The following is a 17,516-nucleotide window of genomic DNA, read 5'->3' as shown; positions in this document are numbered from 1 at the left end:
TGCAAAATTAAAGCACATGGTATTGGGGGTAATGTACTGACGTGGATAGAGAACTGGTTGGCAGACAGGAAACAGAGTCGTAATAAACGGGTCCTTTTCAGAATAGCAGACAGTGACTAGTGGGGTGCCGCAGGGTTCAGTGCTGGGACCCCAGCTATTTACAATATACATCACTGATTTAGATGAAGGAATTGAATGCAATATCTCCAAGTTTGCAGATGACACTAAGCTGGGTGGCAGTGTGAGCTGCGAGGAGGATGCTTAGAGGCTGCAGGGTGACTTTGACAGGTTAGGTGAGTGGGCAAATGCATGGCAGATGTAGTATAATGTGGATAAATGTGAGGTTATCCACTTTGGGGGCAAAAACAGGAAGACAGACTATTATCTGAATGGTGACAGATTAGGAAAAGGGGAGGTAAAACGGGACCTGGGTGTCATGGTACAACAGTCATTGAGGTTTGGCATGCAAGTACAGCAGGCGGTGAAGGCGGCAAATGGCATGTTGGTCTTCATAGCTAGGGGATTTGAGTATAGGAGCAGGGAGGTCTTGCTGCAGTTGTACAGAGCCTTGGTGAGGCCACACCTGGAATATTGTGTTCAGTTTTGGTCTCCTAATCTGAGGAAGGACATTCTTGCTATTGAGGGAGTACAGCGAAGGTTCACCAGATTGATTCCCGGGATGGCAGGACTGATATATGAGGAGAGACTGGATCAACTGGGCTTGTATCCACTGTAATTTAGAAGAATGAGGGGGGATCTCATAGAAACATCTAAAATTCTGACGGGATTGGACAAGTTAGAGGCAGGAAGAATGTTCCCGTTGCTGGGGAGTTGCAGAACCAGGGATCACAGTCTCAAAATAAGGGGTAAGCCATTTAGGACCGAGATGAGGAAAAACGTCTTCACTCAAGAGTGGTTAACCTGTGGAATTCTCTATCGCAGAAAGTTGTTGAGGCCAGTTCATTAGATATATTCAAAAGGGAGTTAAGATATGGTCCTTACTGCCAAAGGGATCAAGGAGTATGGAGAGAAAGCAGGAAAGGGGTACTGAGGTTGACTGATCGGCCATGATCTTATTGAATGGTGGTGCAGGCTCGAATGGCCTACTCCTGCGCCTATTTTCTATGTTTCTATGTTTCACACAAGCTGCAGGATGCGCTGGGGGCGAGAAGCTACTGCGCATGCACGCACACTCCAGTGCGCATGTGGAGAGCTGCCGGCACGGTTTCTCGCGCAGGGTCCTAGCTCCACCCCCCAATTGACTGGCCACACCACGTCAAGCCCCAGGAGAGGCAACACAGCAGCCAGAATCAGGGGACATTTTTTCAGCGCCGTTTTCAACCCACAAAGTTGCCGCATCTCTGGTGAGTGCGCCGAAAAAAGGGGTGGGCCAAATTTGAGCCCCTTGAAACTGCAAACTCCCAGGGGTTACATTGGTCTATCATAACCACAACAAAGGCAGGAAGCAATAAATTTATTTTTACCCACAAACTGCTGCATATCAGCCCACTGCAACACAGAATGTTAGGATAAAGGTTCATATCGTTAGTGAATTACAATTTCAACTGGAGGCTGAGAAGCAGAGGCAAAGTTATTTTTATTCTGAACTCTAGGTGCAAAACAAAGGGAACTCGTACCACCTAGGCTGAAGAGAAAGAACTCCCATGAGCTATATGCATTCATGATGCCACAGTTCCGCAGGTTTATCTAATGAGTATCCAAGTGTTGCAGATCAGAAGGTCACAGGCTTAATCCCCAGTCCGTGCAGAGTTAGTTGATATCGCCTGGCGACAATACAAGTGGCCTCAGTTACCATTCTTTATTACTATCCAATGATCTCTGCTGGACGTACGGCATATGGATGTGAGGTGAAAAGATGATCAGGCTGCAATCCATGTGTGGCTTATACTTAATAACCACTTGGGCAAGGTATCAGGATGCATCCAGCACCCATGAACAGTATACTAAGAAGCAGTCAACACCTTCTGGAGAGCAGGGGAGGAAGGAAAAGAGAACAGTCAAGAAACAAATTCAAAAGAGTAGGATGTCCTTTCGTAGGGAATAGGTGATACCCCTGCAGGATGTCGGCTTGAGAGAAGGTGAGGAAGAAAAGGAATTGAAGTTTTGAGACACTGGAAATGAATGAGTTAGAATGAGATGTTGCGATGGATCTTAATGTCAACACAACGAGGATGCAGGGAAGAGTGTGTAGGATGGTGTATTTGGAGTTCTGAATGAACAAGAGGGAGGAAAAAATACAAGTGTGAAATTATAAGCAGTGTCTTGCTGTGGACTTGTGGCCAAAAGGAAAAAAAAAGAACCCGAGAGAACCCAAGTTTTCTGCGGGGAGGGAAAGATTGTGGATGAAAGGAGTCCGATTAGACTGGGTCGGTTTCAAATCCGAGTCCCAGCAGTAAAAGGATAATATAGCATTCCAATCTTCTAAACCTCCCAAATCTCCCTGTAGTAGCATCACTGGCAAGCACAGAGTCTCCAAGTGAATGAGTTTTTTCTTTATGACTCATCTCAGGGCGCCATTGCAAAGTAAACACAGTGAACCTCAAAAGAGGTGCAATGAAACACTAGTTAATCTTACCTGCTTCCCTAAGCAATCGTCTTCTTTCAGCATGTCGAATACCTTTGATGCATTTTCTCTTTGCTGTGTCATTTCATGGTCAGATCCATTCTTATCTTGATATGCAAAGCAAGGCAGGATGTTAACCATGATCTTTGGAAGGCAATCAGCAAGCAATTCTTTCCAGTTCCTCTTAATCTGTGCAGCAATTGATTTCACTTCCTCCAAGTTACCATTAACCATCAGTTGTGGGACAAGAATTTTGTAATAGGACCTAGAACACAATTATCAGCAAAAATTCGGTCACTAAATTAGTTAATAACAAGGCCTACCTACAGTTCTTTCATCAGTATTAAAAGCCCATAACTCAAAACAAATTATCTCTTGCAAATAGAGGAACCACCAGCTAGTCGAGATTGGTACAGCTCGTTTTGTTTCATTAATTTAGTACACAATTTGGTACTGAAAGGGGAGGGATGTTAGTGCTGCTAGTGCTGCAAAGCAGCAACCATCCCCATTCCTCCCCCCGTGTTAGTATCAAACACTCTCACTCTCATGCAAGCCATAGTAGTTAGATGCAGCATAAAGCTCAGTCCACTCTGCTCCTTCAATCTGTCTTAGCTCCAACTTCAGAAGAGCACGCCCCACAGCACCAGTGTGAATGTTTCCATTCCCCACATCAGCAATCCTGTGACGTGTGTAAGCAAGACTGCCAATTTGGGGGCAGTTTTGTGCTGTGGGAGTATGCTCAGAGAAAATGGGCAGAGACTTCCCAAACTAATTTCACACAGGGCCCTTATACGCAACAGATAGAAGATAATTCATCAGTTCTGACAAAAGGTCCTGCTCTGAAATGTTAACTTGTCTTTTCTCCTCACAGGTGCTAGTGAATCCACTGTGTATTTCCATCATTTTATGTTTTTGTTAGAGATTTTATCCCATCTATCTGAGCCGGATTTGAACAAAGGTTCCAGGAGAGAACAAACATTTTTTCCCGATATGCATTTATAAAACTGTGGGAGCACCATACACAGCCACTGACCTATTTATTGCAAGTGTATGAATCGTTTTCAATTTTCACACGAGATGCAGACCGTGTGAGTATTAAAATGGCAAAAGACATCCACAAAATATTATTCACCAAAATAATGGTCAGACTCAAATAATCAATAAAAATAATGAATTGTTTGGATCTTTGCAACTGATGAATGGCAGGTATGAATATGTGAATTGAATTGTCTCCTTGTTCTTGGCTAGAATATGAAGGGAATGTCAACAGAGGGAGTAGGGCTTATAAGTACTGTCATGCTATGTAGCAACCTTATGTCTTCCACATCATTAATCTTTAGCGGCCCACTAATTTTGATGGCTAATCATGTTGAAGCAATCGACTGAACAGTCCAGAAAACTGAAATAAAGCATCCGCATTCCACAGACATCAGGCAACGGGGTCCTCCAGAAACAAGGAGAGTAGATAACCATCCTCAGTTTGACTTTTTAAAATACTGATGAGAACAGTCTTTTATTGAAGCAATGTTCCCTTTACTCAAAACAGGATTAATGGATGTCAACTTGCCCCTTCAACAAAAGGTGCAGTGAAAATTTACAACACTGCTGATCACAAGTGATTAAAGTCATGCTCTTTACTCCTCAACCAGTTATTGCCAGGAACATCCAGCACATTCTCTTACAGGCTGTACGTCATTATCAACATTTGTTAAATATGTTTAGGCACATTGCGTAAAGATGAAGGCTTTCACAGTATTCTACTGTATGATTTGGAGGGAACACAACACTCCATTTACCTGTAAAATTCTTCCAGATTAGAACAGTTCAATAGAACATAAGGGAATGTACGCAAGTTGTAGCCAGGATCAGTCACTCTCAACCATTCGTGGATAAGATAATCCAAATGGGAAACCATGAAGCTTTCCAAACTACGATAGGTCAAACACTTCGACATGGTCTCAAGAACCTAATTAAAGTTAACAGGTAGGCCATGAAAGTACAATACATGTATTATGCAACACAATGGACATCAAAAATATTCAATATTTGTTCAATGTCTTACAGCCAAATATTAGTTACCACAAATTAATTATACAATCCCAGGAGTTGGCTATTTACTTTGGAGGCAGTCAGAGGTTCACTAGGTTGATTCCGGGGATGAGGAGGTTGACATGAGGAAAAGTTGAGTAGGTTGAGCCTCTACTCACTGGAATTCAGAAGAATGAGAGGCGATCTTATCGAAACGTATAAGATTATGAGGGAGCTTGACAAGGTGGATGCAGAGAGGATGTTTCGACTGATGGGGGAGACTAGAACTAGAGGGCATAATCTTAGAATAAGGGGCCGCCCATTTAAAACAGAGATGAGGAGGAATTTCTTCTCTCAGAGGGTTGTAAAATCTGTAGAATTCGCTGCCTCAGAGAGCTGTGGAAGCTGGGAAATTGAATAAAGTTAAGACAGAAATAGACAGTTTCTTGAACGATAAGGGGATAAGGGGTTATGGGGAGCGGGCAGGGAAGTGGAGCTGAGTCCATGATCAGATTAGCCATGATCTTATTGAATGGCGGAGCAAGCTCGAGGCGCCGAATGGCCTACTCCTATTCCTATTTCTTATCACTGAACACAGAATATTTGGTTGAGTTAAACTCAACTTGAAATGACTATTTTTGACTTTAGTTTAAAACCAAGTTAAAAACTCCAGTCTAAAGAATGCGCTTTACTCAAAGGCCAGAATTTTAATCTGGAGGCAGGTTGGGAGCAGGGAGGCTAGAGAGCGATCAGAAAACCCGGGATAATGGGTTTTCTTCTAGTCCAAACTTAACGGCAGGGCCTGATTAGCATTTCAAAGCTCTGTCTCCCACCTGCAGCCAGCAAGGGGGGGGCGGGGGGGAGGAAAAAGAGGATTGGTGGCCTCAAGGAAAGTGGGGATTGGAGGCTTCGTTGAGGGGCAGGGGGAGGATCGGTGGCCTCGGGAAATTGGGGGATTGGAGCCCTCCTGGGAGAAATCGGGAGGCCTCCGGGGGAGGGTGGAATCGGAGGACTTGGGACGGGGGGGGTGGGTTAGGCAGGGATGTTGGATCCACGAGACGAGTGTACAGGCTAGGGCTGCTTGTTTGCGCTGAAGAGAACAAATATGGTCAGATTCCCGAGTCCAGAAGCACTGAGGTCAATTGTAAAGGCATTATTACTGCTCAGTTAAAGTCAGCTCACTCCACTCGCTGCAGGGATTAAATTTAGTCTAGAAGTCTTAGTTCCACACTGGCAGGTACATTTACCTACTGAATTAAACATCATCATAGGCAGTCCTTCAAAATGAGGATGACTTGCTTCCACGCCAAAAAAGGATGAGTTCACAGGTGTTCCAATGAAGGACCTAAAATTCCAGGTCCTGAGCTACATTCTGAAGGGTGGAAGATGCCTGTGCTTGGATTTTTTTAACGTATGGTGGCCGTTGCACAACAGCCACCATACAGGCTTGACAGAGCTGGGTCTTGGTCCAGTGGCAAGGATTACCCAAGACGACTGGAGACCTGCTCTGCTGCGCGGACCTAGTGCGCACACATATCGCAGCGTGGGCTGGACCGTGCTGCCCCTGGGCCCCTGGCCCTGAACTGACGCCTTTCCTGGGCCCCGATCACATCCCGCCACAGTCTCTTGTCGCTCCTGCTGTGTCTCCCCACGCTCCAATAGAGCAGTTATGAATGCTTTTACAAAATGCAGTTATATAATTGTATCATTGCACAGCCTAAGAATAAAGGCCTTGTAACTGAATACACCTATTGATTGGAAGTATACACCACTGAAGATCAGTGCTCACATTTTCACAAAAACATGTGCTGTCTTGTAAGCTGTATGGGTTCGGTGTAATGAAAAGGTTAACGTGGCCTAATACTGGAAAACACAATCAAATGAGAAAGTAAGCATCACAATTCAATCATCTAAGAGTTAAAAATGTCATCTCCTCGTTACTTTTTTAACAAGTGTAGGATCCAGTTTGTTCTCCTTTAACGACTGGCAAATTGCAAATAAAGCCTGCTTTTCACAAATGGGGCTACAGCACATGACCAATGAAATCACTGTAAGCAGAGTAGCTCTCCTGTTGCTCTGCTCATCCTGGAGTTCTTCTGGGGTCGCACAATTCTGCAGGAAGATTGGAAAGTTTAAACAATTAGACTGTATTTTAAACATCAATATATATATATACACACACACACACACACACACAAACACCTTGCATTTATATAGCACCATTGACACAGAAAAAAGTCCCAAAGTGCTTCAGAGATACAAGGAAGAACATGAACGTGGGCCAAAAAACAATCATCACAAGGGGTAACCAAAAGCTTGGTCAAAGAGCTGGGTTTTAAGGGGGCTGTTAAAGGAGGAGAGGGAGGTGGAGAGGCAAGGTGGGGAAGCACTAAAGTCTGGAGTCAGAGGAAAGGAGAGTTCCATCAGGGGCACTGGAGCACTGTAGAAGATTGCAGAGCTAGGGAAAAACTAGGTCATGGAGGCAGTTAAACACGAGAATGGGAAATTTACATTTGAGGTGCTGGGAAATTCAATTACAGATCAGTAAAGATAGGAGTATGGGCATGGGAAATCTGTTGTGGGAGGGAGGGGGAGAGAAAACGCTGATGATATTAACACAATGGCATGCTTGGCTGGAAGAGAATAAAATATACTACAGGTACGTCTTGAATCCGGCTGTCTGAAAACCGGAATTGTCCAAAAACCAAATATTTCTGAGGCGGCCAAGATGGTGACATCAGATGGCGAGGGACGAGGAAACCGGTAAAAACCGCGGCGCCAGGGGGCCGCGAGAATCGGCGGAGTGGCGGGCGGCAAGGAGTGCCAACAGCGAGGTCTGAAATCTGGCAAAATCCGAAAACCGGCACGGTCTCGGTCCTGAGGTTGCCGGATTTCAGATGTTGTTCCTGTATTCCATTACCAAAAAATCTCACAAAATGCTACAGACCTGACTTGTCCTCAGTCTTTCTGCTTAATGGAAACTTCGATAGCTATGGTTTAATTCAGGGTTAGAGTGTGGTGCTTCATGGATACTTGATATTCCAGATGGTGCTTTTATATGTAACATTATGTGACCTTTTAAAGGCAACTGTCAGGACACCATCTTTGGATGCACATAGGGAATCAAGATCAAGTGTACTCTTCAGGTGAAGCAGGGTTAGAGTATGAAAGATAATTGGACCAGGCAGGGCCTCTACTGGGACATTCTGTAGCTGAGGCCAATTGTAGTGCCCCTATCACCACCCTAGTTCAGATCAGCTAACTTAACAGAGACTGGAATTAAATCTGCGATTTTCCTGGTTTGTAAAGTCCAGCTCCTGATCAAATAAACATAACCTGGAGAAATGTAACTTTTGCAGTGAGATGTTGAGACTAGAAATGAAGAACCCAGCAGAACAATTGTATTCCAACTTCAATATACCAGATCATCATATTTTGGTATCTCACGTACGCAGAGTATCAGGAGAACAGCAGCAAGGAAAACAGAAAGAAAAATACAAGGATTATGTTTTTACTTCAATGGTAGGTAATGTCAGGACCCAGGGGCTGGATTTTCAGCTTGTTGCCACCTACGTTTTCACCCCAGAGGGGTGGCAATGGCGGTGGAAAGCTTTTCCAGGCGGGCGGTCAGCTTCCATCGCCCCGGCGGGACTTTCAGTGCCGGTTTCGGCGGGGCACAGAATATTATCGCCCAGAAGAGACGAGCTGGTGTGCAACACCGTTGGTTGCGACACCGGCTCGATTTTTGGCTAACACCCGATCTGTAAAGCGCTGTACTGGCACCGCCTGTGAAAGTGGGTGGTCCCAGCTGCAGTGGCTGCAGTGCGGCAAGTAATGTCGACCTCAGGTTAAGCGTGACTGTTAGTTATTTTTTTTCTTTTGCGATTTATGTTGTGGCGGCGTGCGTTATTTATTGGGAATGTTCTTGGTGTTTTTTGTTCAGGGTTATTTTTTTCACCCCAGGCCTCTCTTAGAGTGCTCCGAGGCCGGCTGTTTAGCTCGGGATTTTCGCTTGCTCAGCCGGTCTAGTATCCTAAGCGAGGTGTGTAACGCCTCCCTTCGCGCTCAGCCCCACACTCAGGGCCCAACTGCTGAATTTTGCTGACTGAAACGCAAACTGTTCCCGGGGGCAAACTTTAGCGCCCTGACATCATTAACGCCCAGAAATCTCCAAAGCCAAAAATCCAGCCCCAGGGATCATAACTGGGGTCCACATTTCAGAAAAGAAAGAGATCACTGATATTGAATCAAAGCTAATTAATCCATTACAGTGAAGTTGCTTTTAGATTTTTTTGTGTATGAGGAAAAAAATCAAATGAATTAATCGAGCAAAACATTTAATGTATTTGAGTGGGGGCATGTAACACAACATGCAACATACAGCAAAGAACGACAGACTAAAGGGATATGTGTGTGTCAGCCGTGGCTTGGCAGCAATCTCGCCTCGGAGTCAGAAGACTGTGGGTTCAAGTCCTACTCCAGAGACTTGCGCACAAAAATCTAGGCCGACACTCCAGTGCAGTGCTGAGGGAGGTGCCATCTTTCGGATAACATGTTAAACCGAGGTCCTGTCTGCTCTCTCATGTGGACGTAAAAGATCCTATGACACTATTTCGAAGAAGAGTAGGGGTGTTATCCCCGGTGTCCTGGTTAATATGTATCCCTCAATCAACATCACTAAAACAGATTGTCTGGTCATTAACACATTGCTGTTTGTGGGAGCTTGCTGTCCGCAAATTGGTTGCCACGTTTACATTACTACAGTGACTACACTTCAAAAAGTACTTTATTGGCTATAAAGCGCTTTGGAATGGCTGGTGGTCACGAAAGGTGCTATACAAATGTAAGTTTTTAAAAAAAAAAAAGGAAGATACTGATCTTCTCCAAATAGGATCAGCTGATCACTCCTTAGAGGATGCACCTGAACTAAACGAGGCGATAGTAAAAAATGATATACAAGGTTTTAAAATTATATTAAAAGAAAAAAAGGTGAGGTTACCTGAAATATCATGCCTGTTTGCAATTTCATATACATATTTTCAAAGGCTTTCTGCTGCAGTTTCACAGGAAGCGCTTTCAGTTGAACAGAGGAGCCCTGCAACTGGACCTCTTGGAAAAGTCTGGAGAGAATTAAATTGTTCAATGTGAGTAATCATATTTCACAGGGATGTCATGGTCAGAATGTCATGCTTTTTTCTTGCTAAATGCTCCAAATTACAAACCACTGAATGAACAGGCACTGAATAGTGACAGAAATAGAAAGACATTACATTTTCACACGACTGTGAGTGTAAATATAAGGAGCTCAATAGATTAGGATGTAATGGATTAGAACTCCAATCTTTCACCTTTGTGACATGGGATTGAATACGACCTGGACAAATGTGAGAACAGTCTCCTCACTCTGGCAGCATGTGTGAAATAATGCAGGTAAGTTTCCACTCGGTCCCGAGTGAGTGTGCAGTGCAAAACAGCACCAATTGGCAATCTCACTCAGAGGCCCATAGAAACAGGCTGATGCAGTAAGTTGAAAAAAAAGACACATTAATGCAATGGGGGTGTCCTTCAGAAGTTAGACTTGACCAAAAAGTGTACAGGAAATTTACATAGAAATATAGAAAATAGGTGCAGGAGTAGGCCATCCGGCCCTTCGAGCCTGCACCACCATTCAATAAGATCATGACTGATCATTCCTTCAGTACCCCGTTCCTGCTTTCTCTCCATACCCCTTGATCCCTTTAGCCGCAAGGGCCATATCTAACTTCCTCTTGAATATATCCAATGAACTGGCATCAACAACTCTCTGTGGTAGGGAATTCCATTGGTTAACAACTCTCTGAGTGAAGAAGTTCCTCCTCATCTCAGTCCTAAATGGCTTACCCCTTATCCTAAGACGATGTCCCCGGTTCTGGACTTCCCAAACATCGGGAATATTCTTCCTGCATCTAATCTGTCCAGTCCCGTCAGAATTTTATATGTTTCTATGAGATCCCCTCTCATCCTTCTAAACTCCAGTGAATACAGACCCAGTCGATCCAGTCTCTCCTCATATGTCAGTCCTGCCATCACAGGAATCAGTCCTTCTTCGCTGCACTCCCTCAATACCAAGAACGTCCTTCTTCAGATTAGGAGACCAAAACTGAACACAATATTCCAGGTGGGCCTCACCAAGGCCCTGTACAACTGCAGTAAGACCTCCCTGCTCCTATACTCAAATCCCCTTGCTATGAAGGCCAACATACCATTTGCCTTCTTCACCGCCTGCTGTATCTGCATGCCAACCTTCAATGATTGATGAATCATGACACCCAGGTCTCGCTGCACCGCCCCTTTTCCTAATCTACCTCCAATCAGATAATATTCTGCCTTCGTGTTTTTGCCCCCAAAGTGGATAACCTCACATTTATCTACATTATACTGCATCTGCCATGTATTTGCCCACTGACCTAACCTGTTCACATCGTCCTGCAGCCCCTTAGCGTCCTCCTCACAGCTCACACCGCCACCCACTTTAGTATCATCTGCAAACTTGGAGATATTGCACTCAATTCCATCATCCAAATCATTAATATATATTGTAAAGAGGTGGGGTCCCAGCACTGAGCCCTGCGGCACCCCACTAGTCACTGCCTGCCATTCTGAAAAGGACCCGTTTATCCCGACTCTCTGCTTCCTGTCTGCCAACCAGTTCTCCATCCACGCCAGTACATTACCCCCAATACCATGTGCTATGATTTTGCACAGCAATCCCTTGTGTGCGACCTTGTCAAAAGCCTTTTGAAAGTCCAAATACACCACATCCACTTGTTCTCCCCTGTCCACTCTACTAGTTACATCCTCAAAAAATTCCAGAAGATTTGTCAAGCATGATTTCCCTTTTATAAATCCATGCTGACTTGGACCAATCCTGTCACTGCTTTCCAAATGTGCTGCTATTTCATCCTTAATGATTGATTCCAACATTTCCCCCACTACTGATGTCAGGCTAACTGGTCTATTATTACCCGTTTTCTCTCTCCCTCCTTTTTTTAAAAAGTGGTGTTACATTAGCAACCCTCCAGTCCATAGGAACTAATCCAGAGTCGATAGACTGTTGGAAAATTATCACCAATGCATCCACTATTTCTAGGGCCACTTCCTTAAGTACTCTGGGATGTAGATCATCAGGCCCTGGGGATTTATCGGTCTTCAATCCCGTCAATTTCCCTAACACAATTTCCTGCCTAATAAGGATATCCTTCAGTTCCTCCTTCTCACTAGACCTTCGGACCCCTAGTACATCCGGAAGGTTATTTGTGTCTTCCTTTGTGAAGACAGAACCAAAGTACTTGTTCAATTGGTCTGCCATTTCTTTATTCCCCATCACCCGAATCCGACTGCAAGGGGCCTACTTATGTCTTCACTAATCTTTTCCTCTTCACATATCTATAGAAGCTTTTGCAGTCATTTTTTATGTTTCCGGCAAGCTTCCTCTCGTATTCTATTTTCGCCCTCTTAATTAATCCCTTTGTCCTCCTCTGCTGAATTCTAAATTTCACAGTCATCCAGCTTGCTAATTTTTCTGGCTAATTTGTATGCCTCTTCCTTGGATTTAACACTATCCTTAATTTCCCTTGTTAGCCACGGTTGAGCCACCTTCCCCGTTTTATTTTTACTCCAGACAGGGATGTATAATTGTTGAAGTTCGTCCATATGATCTTTAAAGGTTTGCCATTGCCTATCCACCGTCAACCCTTTAAGTATCATTTGCCAGTCTAATCTAGCCAATTCGCGCCTCATACCGTCAAAGTTACCTTTCCGTAAGTTCAGGACCCTCGTTTCTGAATTAACTGTGTCACTCTCCATCTTAATAAATAATTCTACCATATTATGGTCACTCTTCCCCAAGGGGCCTCGCACAACAAGAGAGTGTTGATTAGTCCTTTCTCAATACATATCACCCAGTCTAGGATGGCCAGCTCTCTGGTTGGTTCCTCGACATATTGGTCTAGAAAACCATCCCCAATACACTCAAGGAAATCCTCCTCTACCGCATTGCTACCAGTTAGGTAAGCCCAATCAATATGTAGATTAAAGTCGCCCATGATTACAGCTGTACCTTTATTGCACACATCCCTTATTTCTTGTTTGATGCTGTCCCCAACCTCACTATTACTATTTGGTAGCCTGTACACAACTCCCACTAGCGTTTTCTGCCCTTTGGTATTCCGTAGCTCCACCCATACCGATTCCACATCATCCAAACTAATTTGCTTCCTTACAATTGCATTAATTTCCTCTTTAACCAGCAACACCACCCCGCCTCCTTTTCCTTTCTGTCTATCCTTCCTAAATGCTGAATACCCCTGGATGTTGAGTGCCCAGCCTTGATCACCCTGGAGCCATGTCTCCGTGATGCCAATCACATCGTATCCGTTAACTGCTATCTGCGCAGTTAATTCGTCCACCTTATTCCGAATACTCCTCGCATTGAGGCACAAAGCCATTAGGCTTGTCTTTTTAACACACTTTGACCCTTCAGAATTCTGCTGTAAAGTGGCCCTTTTTGTTTATTTCCCTTGGGTTTCTCTGCCCTCCACTTTTACTCTTCTCCTTTCTATTTTTTGCTTCTGTCTCCATTTTATTCCCCTGTCTCCCTGCATAAGTTCCCATCCCCCTGCCATATTAGTTTAACTCCTCCCAAACAGCACTAGCAAACACACATCTGGCCCGTGCCGTGCCTGACTACTTGATGCCCTCACTGAACTCTCCAAAGGACAAAAATGTTCCACTTCCCACACTCCCATCTTTTGCCTTGACAAATACAATACATCACCAAAAAGTTTTATTTCAATTCCAGTAAAATAGTTCGGAAATAATTTGTTTCTCTCAATATTACATAAAAATTTCATAAGGCTGGATAAAATAAATATATTTTACATCTCTTCTACCATAAATCAGTCAAGTAATATTATTTGGCATTTAATGACCCTCATTTCATAGAAGTCAGAAACTGATTTGGTGCGTGGTATTAAATTTAATTTGAGCAAAGCTTTTTCAACACTGTAATTACTTGTGACTGTAACTGTGAGTATTTAATAGCAGTTACAAAGATTACCTGCTAATGGACATGGCAGCGAGCATGCGAACCTGGTGGTGAGTGTCTGTTAGGAACTCTGTGTAGGCTTCAGAGACAGGCAACTCTTCATTTTTAATGGACAGTACAGTCCATTTGGAATGTGGGTCTTTCTGAAAGGACATAACAAACCCCACAAAACTAAACATTACCAAAACATACCTTTGCATCAGTCAAATTGTGAGATTCACAAAGATTACAGGACTGATGAACCTAAAACAGCTACCACGCACACCAGATGTATGCTGGACAGTTATAATTCTTCATTTGAATTTTGAACCAAACACCTTCATATTACTAAGGCTATTACTGTTAACAATAATTTTATTTAGGTTTTATTCAGAACCTGTGGATTGTCCTATATAAAAATCCCAAAACTAAAGCTATTGGGCCCAAGTTTCCACACGCGCCTAGAACGGCGCAGTCCCGACCTGGACGCCAGTTTTTCGTGCCACAAAGTGCACCTAAAAAAATCCTCCGTATTCTCCACCTACCTGCAGGTCCTCTGGCCCTCGGCGCAGCCAGCACGAGCTGTGGGGGGGCGGAGCCAGGTCCCTGCGCTGAAAACAGTGCCGGGACCTCTGCACATGCGCACTACAGTCGGCACGCAAGTGCAGTAGCTCCAGGCGCCGAACTGTGTGGGAGGGGCCCGAAGCACGCAGCCCCTAGCCCTGGCCCAATGGCCTCACTGGGGCTGCGTGAATAAGGCTCCTCCCACGGCCAGCTCCTGCTTCCCCCCCACCCGACCAGACCCGACACCCGCTCCCCGCGCCCCCCTGCCTCCGGACCAGACCCGACACCCGCTCCCCGCGCCCCCCTGCATCCGGACCAGACCCGACACCCGCTCCCCCACCCCCCTGCCTCCGGACCAGACCCGACACCCGCTCCCCCCCACCCCCCCTGCCTCCGGACCAGACCTGACACCCGCTCCCCCCCACCCCCCCTGCCTCCGGACCAGACCTGACACCCGCCCCCCGACTCGACCCGCGCTCCTGTTCCCGCTCCCCGCCTCGCGCTCCTGTTCCCGCTCCGGCACCCGCCCCCCCGCGACTGGACCCGACCCGCGCTCCTGTTCCCGCTCTCCGCCCCCCCGACCGGACCCGACCCGCGCTCCTGTTCCCGCTCCCCACCTCCCCAACTGGACCCGACCCGCGCTCCTGTTCCCGCTCCCCGCCTGGACCCGACCCGCGCTCCTGTTCCCGCTCCCCGCCCCCCCGACTGGACCCGACCCGCGCTCCTGTTCCCGCTCCCCGCCCCCCCGACTGGACCGGACCCGACCCGACCCGCGCTCCTGTTCCCGCTCCCCCGACTGGACCCGACCCGATCGGCGCTCCTGTTCCCGCTCCCCACCTCCCCAACCCGACCCACGCTCCTGTTCCCGCTCCCACTCCCCCCACTGACCCGACCCGACTCCCGGACTGGATCCGACCTGACCTCTCCCCCTCTCTCTCTCTCCCCCCCCCCTCCGCCCCTCTCTCTCTCTCTCTCTCCCCCCCCCTCCGCCCCGTCTCTCTCTCCCTCCCCCCCTCCGCCCCGTCTCTCTCTCCCTCTCCCTCCCTCTCTCCCCCCCCCTCTCTCTCTCTCTCTCTCTTCCCCCCTCTCTCTCTCTCTCCCCCCCCTCCTCTCTCTCCCCCCCCTCCTCTCTCTCCCCCCCTCCTCTCTCTCCCCCCCCTCTCCCTCTCTCTCTTCCCCCCTCTCTCTCTCTCTCCCCCCCTCTCTCTCTCTCTCCCCCCCCCTCTCTCTCTCTCTCCCCCCCCTCTCTCTCTCTCTCCCCTCTCTCCCCCCCTCTCTCTCTCTCTCTCTCTCTCCCCCCTCTCTCTCTCTCTCCCCCCCCTCTCTCCCTCCCCCCCCCTCTCTCTCTCTCCCTCCTCCCCACCTCTCTCTCCCTCCCTCCCTCGCCCCCCCCGCGACCTGAACCGAACCTCCCCGACCCGACCCAATGCCACCTACTTGTAAATCTGGTGCTGGGGACGGGCCCTGCCCGAAGTCTCAGGCCGGCCCGTTCAGCCTTCGATCCCGAAAGGCCTGCCTGAAGCACTTTCACACAGGTAGGAAGATGGTTTATTTAATCTTTTCTCTGCTTATAAATGTTTATTCAGGTTGGATTTATTTGTATAATATTTGTATAAGTATAAATAAGGATTTATTATAGAATTTAATGACTTCCCTCCCCACCCCCCCACCTCGTTCTGGACGCCTAAGTTATAACCTGCGCCTGATTTTTTAATGTGTAGAACAGGTTTTTTCAGTTCTACAAAAATCTTCACTTGCTCCATTCTACTTTAGTTTGGAGTACATTTTCACCGTGGAAACTTTCAAATCAGGCGCCCCCTTTTGAAGAAAAAATTCTGTTCCAAACTAGAACTGTTCTACCTGACTAGAACTGCAGAAAAAAAAAATGTGGACAATTGCGATTTCTAAGATAGTCCGTTCTCCACCAGTTGCTCCTAAAAATCAGGCGCAAATCATGTGGAAACTTGGGCCCATAGAGAGACAACATCGAATAAATTAAGTATTTTATAATAAAATCAGCTATTTAAGAAGATCAAATCATACATATGATAATAAAGAAAATAATAACTTCCCTCTTTATTATCACAAATTAATCTTAAAACCGATTACACAAAGCTACTGAAGATCTGATAAATTATACAATTATGTACAAATTAAAATAAAATAAAAGCACAAGGATATTTGAAAACACGATTACAGTACAGTCAAGTCTTGCTTACATATTTATACCTTGGTTTGTACTCTATGAACAGATAGCAGTAAATTGTGCAGTGGTATAATTTATTCTGGGCTGGATTTTTGAGTTTTGGGGCAAAAACGCAAGCGATAAGTGAAAATTAACGTTTTCGCTGTGCTAACGATTTAAGGCGTAACTTTCGGCCTTTGGGTCTGCGCCCGCAAAGGGAGGCGTTGCACAAGTGTTCTCGGCCCAAAACGTGATCCTTGCCAACTTTAGTGTGGGGTCGGGAGCGCTGCGAGAGAGGACTTGGGAGGGGGGAAAAAAACATTCATAAGACCCTTAACTAACTAATCGCTACAAAAAAAATTAAAATTTTAACTGCCTTTTTTTTGCAGGTTTTCGAAACCACCGCTGCCGGCAGGCCTGCACCGACAGGCTATTCTAGGCACTGCATACAGTCGGGAGAGTGCCGAAACTTGATCGCAAATGGAGTCGTACCACGTCGGCGCACCTCTCCCCGGCGGTACTTGGAAGCGCCGCCGCAAACAGGTACCCGAGGATCCTGCCCGGGCTTTGCGACTGGGTTTTCACCGCGAATGGTCAAATTGCGGTGAAAACCCGGTTGCAAACCTCTCAAAATTCCGGCCCACGGGGCCCAAGTTTCCACAAGAAAAAAAAAACGGGTGCCCCTCCGAGCTGGGCGCCCGTTTTTTCGCGCCTAAAAAAATCCTCGGTATTCTCCACCTACCTGCAGATCTTCTGGCCCTCGGCGCAGCCAGCACGAGCTGTGGGGGGGCGGAGCCAGGTCCCTGCGCTGAAAACAGTGCCGGGACCTCTGCACATGCGCGCTACAGTGGGCACGCAAGTGCAGTAGCTCCAGGCGCCGAACTGTGTGGGAGGGGCCCGAAGCACGCAGCCCCTAGCCCTGGCTGAATGGCCTCACTGGGGCTGCGTGAATAAGGCTCCTCCCACGGCCAGCTCCCCCCCCACCCCGCCGACCAGACCCGACCGGACACCCCCTCCCCCCGCCGACCAGACACCCGCTCCGCCCCCCCCCCCCGACCCCCGGACTGGATCCGATCCGACCTCTCTCTTCC

At 46.7% G+C, this 17,516-nt stretch overlaps 1 protein-coding gene across 1 annotated transcript in view; it reads right to left on the bottom strand.

Moving 5' to 3' along the window:
- Positions 1-17,516, bottom strand: part of atm (ATM serine/threonine kinase) — a 145,314-nt gene that overhangs the window by 123,452 nt on the left and 4,346 nt on the right. Inside the window, exons 2-6 of the mRNA XM_070891313.1 lie at positions 13,710-13,840; positions 9,612-9,732; positions 6,554-6,724; positions 4,381-4,550; positions 2,597-2,849 (exon numbers count right to left, since the gene is read on the bottom strand). Of these exons, the coding sequence (XP_070747414.1) occupies positions 2,597-2,849; positions 4,381-4,550; positions 6,554-6,724; positions 9,612-9,732; positions 13,710-13,840 (846 nt within the window). The remainder of the gene's footprint in view (positions 1-2,596; positions 2,850-4,380; positions 4,551-6,553; positions 6,725-9,611; positions 9,733-13,709; positions 13,841-17,516) is intronic.

The sequence above is a fragment of the Pristiophorus japonicus genome, chromosome 10, assembly GCF_044704955.1.
Source record: "Pristiophorus japonicus isolate sPriJap1 chromosome 10, sPriJap1.hap1, whole genome shotgun sequence".
Taxonomy (NCBI): domain Eukaryota; kingdom Metazoa; phylum Chordata; class Chondrichthyes; family Pristiophoridae; genus Pristiophorus; species Pristiophorus japonicus.
The sequence above is the reverse complement of the archived record's forward strand: the minus strand, read 5'-3'. Positions and strand labels throughout refer to the sequence as shown.